Consider the following 8,696-nt stretch of genomic DNA (forward strand, 5'->3'; position numbering starts at 1 on the left):
CTAGTAGTGGTGTTGCTAGATCAAATGGTATGCACAGTTTGATTGCCCTTTGGGCGTGGTTCCAAATTGTTCTCCAGAATGGTTGGATCAGTCCACAACTCCACCAACGATGCGTTAGAGGCATCCGATCTTTCTAAAGTCAAGGGAAGAATGGAACTTTGTTGTGGAGGATCACTGGGGTCCAAAATCACAAAAGATTCAAGGAGAATGAAGTCGGACAAAAGGACAATAGCCTTAGCCACCCAGAGGACACTAGTGATCTCGGGAGAAGAACAGACTTGGGGGGGGGGTATGGAGCAATCAGTGATGGTCACTCCTCTCCCCTCTCCTGCTTAGAGGCAAACTAACCCACAAAGAGCAAGGTATAAGATCTAGGTCTCACAGCATGTAAGGCACAGAGCCAGGAGAGGAACCCGAGTTTCCAGACCACTATCTTGGGGCTCCAAACAGTTCCAGGCTCCAGGGAAATCGATGGCGAAACAAAGGTTGGGGTGGGTGGGGCTGTTTGTTGGGGGAGAGATAATGGGGGGACCGGAAAGCAATGCCAGCTCTTGTGCGAATAGGCCACGGTGAGGTTGAGGGGCGGGGCCACAATAGGGTTTGTGGGCGGGGCTTTGGAGCACGGGGGGAGACTGGACCTCGGTGGGGTGGGGGAGTGGGGGGCACCCGGAGCAGGAGGGTCAGTTTGTTTCTGAGCCTCTGCTTCTTCAGGCTGCTCCCCAGCCCTCCCCGGAGGAGAAATAGGTGAGTGTGGTCCAGGGGCGGCTCTCATCTTTCCTTTCCTGCATAATTGCCTCAGGGATCTTATTACCCCAATCTCTCCCTGACCCCCAAGGCCCATCAATGTGAACCCCAGATCTCTCACTGATCCACTCAGCCCCCCTCATCCTGAAGCCCCAGCCTCCCACGGACCACCCCAGCCCCTCCCTGAGTCCCCTCTCATCTGTCACTCTGATGGTTGCCTCTTCGGGCCAAATGGGGACCCGGCCTCGGGGTCCTTGGGGCGTTAGCCCTCCAGTCGGCCCCCCCCCCCGCCCCAATTCCTCCCCACCAAAAGGTCTCTCTGTTTGTTGTGCGGGTGCCTCGGAGACCGGCCGGAGGCGTGGCCCATCCGGCCGCTACAGCCCTAGGGGCCAAATGCTACCAGCTCGGAAGCGGGGTGCGGGCGCCCAGGGGTGGCCTCTGGCCCGTTCGACATCGTCTTCTGGCTCTCAGGTGCCGCAAAGCTCATCCAAAGTCCGGGATGGATGACAATGTGTGGGTGGGCCCTTGGCGGCCCCATCGCCCCCGGGGCCCCATTGCCGCACTCTACAGTGGTCCGGGGCCCAAGTACCAGCTGCCCCCTAGCACCGGTACGGGACTTTCGGGCTGGGGGACTGGGGCCTCGGAGGGGGAGAAGAGCCAACACCACGGTAGCCAGTTAGCGCCCTAACCTCCCCGGCAGACGGAGGGAGGGCTCTGGGGGAGGGGAGGTTGGATTGGGCAGGCTGCCCCGGGGGCCTGGCCGGGGGTGGGGGTGCCTGGACAGAAGGAGACTCACCCCAGGGTACCGTAGCCTCCAGCGCGGCCGAGTCCTGGGGGGATTGCTGGGTGGGTGCCGGGCAGGGAATGGGGGGGGCGACCTCCCCCTCCCAACTCCCTTGCGCCCCGGCTTCCCTCCTCCCCAGGTTATAAGATGCACGACCCATCCCGTTTCCGGGCGCCTGCCTACACATTCGGCTCCAGGTTCCCCTCGGTCACCACGACGTGTGGCCCCGGCCCTGGGCACCTCATCCCGGAGCGCATGACGGTTCGGGGCCCCGACGGCGGGCCCGCCTTCTCCATCTACGGGCGGCCCCGAGATTCCCGCCTGTTTCACACTCCGGGCCCTGGTCAGAGAGTTCAGCGCCCCCTTCCCGCTCTGGGGTCCCAATCTGAGCCCACTCCCCAATAGCTGGGCTCCGAATCCCTCCCCCCAGACCCCCGCCGGGGGCCTAGCCCTTTCCTGGCCGAGACAGGGAGGATCTGCCGGACAGTCCTAGGGTCCCCGGACTTGGATCACCCGGCTAGATTCCGCCGCGGGCCTCCTTGGGACCCGACCCGGAGGCCCAAGCCTCTGTTCTCTGCCCCCAGCACCCATGGCCCGCGGCCCCCGCAGCCCTCCAACCCGGCCTCCTCTCTGCAGGTCGCTACTTTCCAGAACGGGCCACCCATCTGGCGTTCCCCAAAGCCCCCGGGCACACCATGGGCAGCCGGAGCAAAGACTTTCAGATCGACGGCACCCCCGGTGAGCCCCCCCCCCCCCCGCTCTGGAACAGGGCACACACACACACACACACTCCTCTTGCCCCGCGAGGACTGGGGGCTCAGTGGGGTTAGAAGATTCCTTCCCTTCTCCGGGCCTCAGTTTCCCCAGGTGCAAAATGAAAAAGGTTGGGGGGCTCTTAAAGCAAGTCCTTAAGGTCCCTTCCAAAGATGGGAAGGAGGGAAGCCCCACCCCGCCGCAGTGCGGGAGCAGCTTGTCCCCCCAATCCGCTCTCCTCGCTCTCCCGCCCCAGGGCCCGCGGCCTACACTGTTCCCTCGCTCTTCGGCTGCCGGCTGGTCCACAAGAGCTCGGCGCCCAACTTCTCCATGAGCGGCCGAAGCCTGGTGGGCAGCTTCTGCCAAGACCTGAGCAAGGTGCCCACGTCGGAAGAGGGGAGGGCGGGAGGGAGGGGAGGGAGGGGAGGGAGGGGAGGGAGGGGAACGGGGGGAAGGGAGAAGGGGAGAGAAGGAGGGAGAAAGGGAGGGGAGGAAGGGGAAGGGAGAGAACCGAGCTGCCACCTACTCACCCCTGCAGACCCCAGGCCCCTGCGCTTATCAGGAGGTGAATCCCACCGTGTACAAGGCCAAGGCCCCCCAGTTCACCATGCAGCCCCGCACCTCCCTGCCAGAAGACAACACCGAGAAGCCTGGTCCAGCAACTTACTATCCTCAAAAGGTGGGGTCTGGGGCTCTCAAGCTGGAGACTGGGGAACAGTTGAAAGAGGGGAGACAGGACCGGGAAAGAGGGAGAGAGAGAGTGAGGAGAGAGAAAAGGAAGGAGGGAGGGAGGGGAAAAGAGAGGGAGAGAGCAGGGAAATGTAGGAGAGGAGAGAGAGACAGGAAGAAAGGAAGAGGAGGGAGAGAAAAAAGAGGGAGGGGGGAGAGAGAAGGAGGGAGAGGGAGGGAGGAAAAGAGAAAGAAAAGAGAGAAGAGAGAGGGAGGGAGAAAGGAGACAGAAGAAAGAAAGAGGGAGAGACAGAGAAACAAAGAAGGAGAGAAGGAGGGAGGGAGAGACAGAGATAGGAAGGGAAGGGAGAAGAGAGAGAGAGAGAGAGAGAGAGAGAGCAGAGGACTAGGAGAGATGTGCAGTGCTCAAAGAGGTGAGAGATAAAAACCCTCAAAAAGGTGGATTGTTCATGGGAGACTAAGGAGCCTTCAAGGGAAGTGAGTCCTCCAAGAGGATTCAGAGAGATGGGAGAAGGGGAGAGAGGTTCAGAGAAGCAAAGCATCCTAGGATCTAGGGACCTCAGAAAGGTGGAGTTTAGGGGGCTCAGAAGTCTGAAGAGAGTGACTTAGTGCTGGGGGGAGTGAGGGACTCCTACTTAGTTCTCCCCTCTCCTGCAGTTTCAGTTCACAGTACCTGGTGGTCCCTCCTTTGGGATCCGCCATTCAGCATATGAGGCTCGGTTTATCACGGAACCACAGGATTAACCTCTGGAAGACTGGGCAGGCAAGACCTATAAAGATATCACCCATGAAGCCTCCTGGCCCACCTCTAACCCCCATTCTCCTCAGCATCTGTGTGTGGCCCCTGGTGGGCCCCAGAGTATACTCCCTTTTTCTCAGGTCCTGGGCAGCAGTGCCTCTGTCACCCCTACAGCTGGAGCACCTACCCTTAGTTTGAACCTAAGCTAGTCTTACTGTCTGACTGTCTGTCTGTCTGTCTGTCTGTGTAGCTGTGACCCTGAGCATTATTAATAAACCTCCACCTCTAGATGCTGCTGCTCCATCATCCCTTCAGCCTGGGTTAGCAGACAAGCCTATCAGTCCCAGGGCCCACCAGGCCCACCAGGCCCAGGATGGGGAAGGAGGCCCTAACTGCCTCTCTGGTCCTATTTCCACTCCTCCTGACTCAAGCCTTGGCCCCACCCATAAGTATATTTAGGAATTTTCTTCTTATCAATGGCTTCTTTGAGGCATAAAGTCAGTTAGGGTGGCTCTAGTTCAAAGGATATGGACATTTTAGTTATTTTATATGCATAATACCATTGTCCAAAATGATTGTTCCATTTCACAACTCCACCAACAATGTATGTGTGCCTATCCTTCCCCAATTCCTTCAGTGTTGATGGTTGTCATTTTTTGTCATTTTTGCCAATTGGCAGTGTGAGGTAAAACCTCATGATGGTTTTGATTTGCATTTGTTTGATTATTAGTGATATGGAGCATTTTTTTCATGTGCTTCTGAATACTTTGCAAGCTTTCAAGAACTGTTTCCTCATATCCCGTTGCTGTTTTTATATATATTATATATATATATATATATAATATCTATAATAACATGTCTTAGGTACTAAACCCTTACCTAGCATTTTTTTTAGCATGACCTGTGATTTTTTTGATCTGAAGAGCTTCTTCCAAGGGATTTTCTCTCCCAAATGCAGGGCAGCACTTTCTTGGCAACTTCTAGTCCTAGAGAAATAGTTAGTTACCTGTGGCATTGAGAGATGCCATGATGATAATTAATGTTGTTGGAGTTAGCATTTCCATAGACCTTTTATGAGTGCAGAGCACTTTAGAATTACTTCATTTGATCCTCACAAAAACTCTCCCTTTTATAGATAAGGAAACTGTGGCAGCATAGGCTAAGTGACTTACCCAAGGATCTGAGCCAGCATTTGAACTCAGGTCTTCCTGATTTCATCTCCAATCATAACCACATCTCCAACAATAACCAGAGTTACATCATATTTGTCCTTGATTTTCAAAGAAGACTGTGACATCAGGGAAAGAGGGAGAGGTGCTATCACATGCATGTGAATTGGATTTGAGTGGCAAGGGTGCTATGCTAAGTCATCAGTCTCGCTTTCTCCTCCAGAACCATCTGGGTCCAGCAGCCAGATATGAATCAGGACAACTGGAGATAGCCCTGGATTCAAGGCAATCGGGGTTAAGTGACTTGCCTGAGGTCACACCACTAGTAGTAAATGTCTAAGGTCACATTTAAACTCAGCTCTTCTTTCAGGGCAGGTGCTCTGCCCACTGTACCATCTAGTTGCCTTATGGCCAGTATGGGTCAGAAATAAGACGAATCCAGTCTTCCTGACTCTAAAGCCAGCTCTCAATCCACCATATTTTGTTGCCTCCCATTATACACCCCTTGAATACAAGATTTTTTCCAACTGAATTCCTTTTCCTCACAACTACTAATTCATAGGATTTAACAATTCATTATTACTGTCATGTCGTTTATCAAGTTGCTGCTTGTTCAATCATTTCAGTCATGTCCAACCCTTCACTGCCCCATTTGGGGTTTTCTTGGTTTGCCATCTCCTTTCCCACCTCATTTTCCACATGAGGAAACAGGATGAAGCGACTTGCCCAGGGTCACACATCTATTAAGAGTCCGAGATCAGATCTGAATTCAGTTCTTTCTGACTCTAGGTCCAGTGCACTATCCACTGCACCACTTAGTTGTCCCATTGAATTAAATTAGTAAGTAGCACAGTATTAAACCAAGCCAAGGATCATTTATTAAATACCTGACATGCACCCAAGCTAAACAAAGAGCACATATTCTAGAGCCCTCTCAAGATAGCCAATGGAAACAACTATGTACAAAGAAGCTGGCGCTGGGCCAGACCAGAGGTCCAGGAAAAATAAGACAAGAGAAGAGCTTTCCCAAAGCGAGCTTCAGGATTGTTCGACTTGGATGTCTTTCCCTTTCCCATCACCTTCCCCTCAACAGCAGTCGAAGAAGGAACAGAAAAGAAAGAACTGGGTAGCTTTGAAGCTAGCTAAGAAACCAAAGGAAAAGAGCAGTCAAACAGATGGGGTTGGACTTGCTCTCCTGCCATAACCCTGCTTGACTGTCCTTGTGCATGAGTCTTGTTCTCAACAGGTCCACAAAGCAGCATCACTCAGTCTCTGCTCCTCCTGCCTCAGTCTTCAGCCCTGCTCCGCTTCTGCCTCCCTCAGTCTGCTTTAGATCCTTGGCCAGTCTCATAAACAGTTGCCAACTCTCCCTCAGGACTCCCCTGCCCGCTCCCAGCAACCTGAGGCAAACACCCAATTTAGAGTTTGGGAGATGGTTTCTCTCTTTCGCCACAGCCTATAAAAGGTAGAAGTCTCCCAAGGTGCAAAGGAAATGAGAGCAGTATACTAGACCACATTTCTTAATGCCCTCGATCCCTTAGGCAGGCCATTTCTGGGGGGTTCTGGAAGCTGGGTTATGTTCAGTTTATTCCTATTAAATTACAGCTCATTAGATTCATCTTGATGTTCTCTTTGGAGTTCAACCATTCAATCAATTCCAAATCCTTCTCATTATTCCCTTATCTCAGAGGGGCCTGTATCCCTTTGAGGGTAAGCTGCAAGTGGCCTCAGAACCTTCCCAGTTCTGAAAAACCAGAGTAAAAGATACTTTTGCTTTAAAATTTTAATAAAAATTTTAATTAAAAATAATTTTAGAGGCATCTAAATAGCACCCTGGAGTCAGGAGGACCTGAGTTCAAATCCAGCTTCAGACACTTAATAATTACCTAGCTGTGTGACCTTCAGCAAGTCACTTAACCATTGCCTGGCAGATAAAAAAAGATAACTTTAAATGACAAAATGAAAATAATACAGCAAAATAATGTTAATTTAAAGTTTCCCAAGTCAATATGCAGCTTTCTGTTTCTGTTTGAATTTAGCATCATAGCCCTTATCTTGTCCATTTTTCTACAAGAATAGTATGAAATATTCAATGGGAGAGAGAGTTTATTTACCTACTATGTACAAAGCACCTTAGTAATCATGTCACAAATATTATCTCATTTGATTGGCTCAGATTTGAATTTAGATTTTCCTGATTTCAGGACTAGCCCTGTCACTGATGCAACATCTCAGCCATGGCTAGGTAGAAAATAAAAGGAAACTTATACTTAGGGTGGTCTCTCACCTACCATTTCGGTAACCCTAATCAAAGCAAAGCAAAGAAAAAAATGTTCATCTGGCATGCTTGAGGCTTTTTTATGAAACCATTTCCTTCTCCATAGGGTCACTAATCCTTTTACACTCTCTAGAACTTTGCCAGGTAGCCAAGTCAACCTCCCTCCTCCCAGTCTCTCAGATATTGGTACATTTTGCCCTTCTGAAGTCATAAGCTGCCTCTCCTTAGACATACCAGCTAGGTATGAGTTGGAGCTCAGCAGTCAACTCAGCTGGCTATTTTTAAAAATTTATTTACACATTGTGAGGAATGTAGGGGAATGTACCGGACATTGGCGGGGGGGGGGGGGGGGGGGGGAGAAGCTCTTAGGGAATCTATTACAAAGGGGGAATGGCCCAGCCAATCAGAAAACTGGGAGTTTTCCTAATCCCATTCCAGAGATGGCAAACCCCAAACCGGTTCTCAACTGGTCAAGAGTGACCTAGAGACCTTGACCTAATGCAACTGAGTTTACACAATTAGGTAATTGAATATTAGCCCACACCCCCCCATTAGCATATCATGTGTTCTATGATGTGGGGGGATCAAATTAGGGGCATGTCATGGAATGGGTGGACCTCTTAGATTGTCACTCAAACTCTGAGAGCCTATGAACATCCAAGAGGGAGGGGAAAGAGTTTCTGAAGACTATAAATGACCTGATGTTCCAAAGCCACCTGGTGCCTCACCAGGCACCCAGATCTTGCAAGGCTCATGAATAAAATCTACATTTTTCTCTCACTCGAGCAGGTTTTTCTTTCATTCATTTATAACACACTATTAAAATAGTCTTGTTGCAAAGGTAAACATAATCCCCCCCCCCCCACAAAGATCAGGGAAAGCCCATGAAAAAATAAAGTGATAGTCTATGTTTGGGTAACATTGGTCCTGACTCTGCGATGGATTGGCATTTTTTTTTAAATCGTAAATCTGTCAGAAAAGTTTCAGCTTTACCAGAAGATGTCACTCATCAGGGCCAGGAGACTACAATTCCCCAAGGTCAGCTTCCTCACCCTCCCCTTTCCTACTGACATCTCTGCCCTATCAGCTAATTTTGTTCTGTCCTTTATCATCTAAAGATTATTTTCCTTGGACAAGAACATAATCCAAGGTAGAATTGAATAGTTCTCATTTCTTTCTGCTGACAGTTATTGTCTCAGCTGTGATACAATATAAACTCTTTTTTCCTGTCCTTTAGTTTCTCACTGCAGTCTCCAATTACTTATCATACCATTTTTTTACAGACTTCTGGGCTTTTATGTTTGTCCTTTGCTACCATGGATCAGTCTTCTATCATTTATTTTAACAAGCTAAGCCAGCGGATGACTCATATTGGGCTTCTCAAGACAAATCCTGTTTTTCTTCCTCCTTGGTAGTGTTTGCCTTTTGATTTCAGAGTTACACATACCTCCGTGGGTAGATCTTCCCTACAGAATTCTGATTCAAAAGATCCTAATTCTGCGAACATTTGAATCTCCCATAACCTAGGGTGCATTGGCA

At 50.4% G+C, this 8,696-nt stretch overlaps 1 protein-coding gene across 4 annotated transcripts; it reads left to right on the top strand.

Annotated features, from left to right (window-relative positions):
• The first annotated feature begins 644 nt into the window (after positions 1-644).
• CIMAP1B (ciliary microtubule associated protein 1B) lies at positions 645-3,998 on the top strand. 4 transcript variants are annotated; one of them, XM_074227162.1, is made up of 7 exons: positions 645-744; positions 1,058-1,352; positions 1,668-1,871; positions 2,165-2,266; positions 2,538-2,659; positions 2,820-2,960; positions 3,629-3,998. In XM_074227162.1, exons 2-7 carry the CDS (start codon positions 1,244-1,246, stop codon positions 3,713-3,715), a joined length of 765 nt encoding a protein of 254 aa, XP_074083263.1. In that variant the 5' UTR covers positions 645-744; positions 1,058-1,243; the 3' UTR covers positions 3,716-3,998. The 4 variants fall into 4 exon arrangements, with proteins under 4 accessions (XP_074083263.1, XP_074083266.1, XP_074083265.1 ...); XM_074227165.1 differs by having other exon boundaries at positions 1,058-1,215; XM_074227164.1 differs by having other exon boundaries at positions 1,090-1,352.
• The last annotated feature ends 4,698 nt before the right edge of the window (positions 3,999-8,696 follow it).

Source organism: Macrotis lagotis, chromosome 2 (assembly GCF_037893015.1).
Source record: "Macrotis lagotis isolate mMagLag1 chromosome 2, bilby.v1.9.chrom.fasta, whole genome shotgun sequence".
NCBI classification, from domain to species: Eukaryota; Metazoa; Chordata; class Mammalia; order Peramelemorphia; family Peramelidae; genus Macrotis; species Macrotis lagotis.

What these genes read in the sequence shown, in the direction of transcription:
- CIMAP1B (XM_074227162.1), top strand. Translation starts at nt 1,244, where the DNA reads ATGGATGACAATGTGTGGGTGGGCCCTTGGCGGCCCCATCGCCCCCGG. An exon ending in GTTTCACACTCCGGGCCCTG is followed by an intron (nt 1,872 to 2,164) that starts GTCAGAGAGTTC and finishes TCCTCTCTGCAG; the next exon opens with GTCGCTACTTTCCAGAACGG. An exon ending in CAACTTACTATCCTCAAAAG is followed by an intron (nt 2,961 to 3,628) that starts GTGGGGTCTGGG and finishes CCTCTCCTGCAG; the next exon opens with TTTCAGTTCACAGTACCTGG.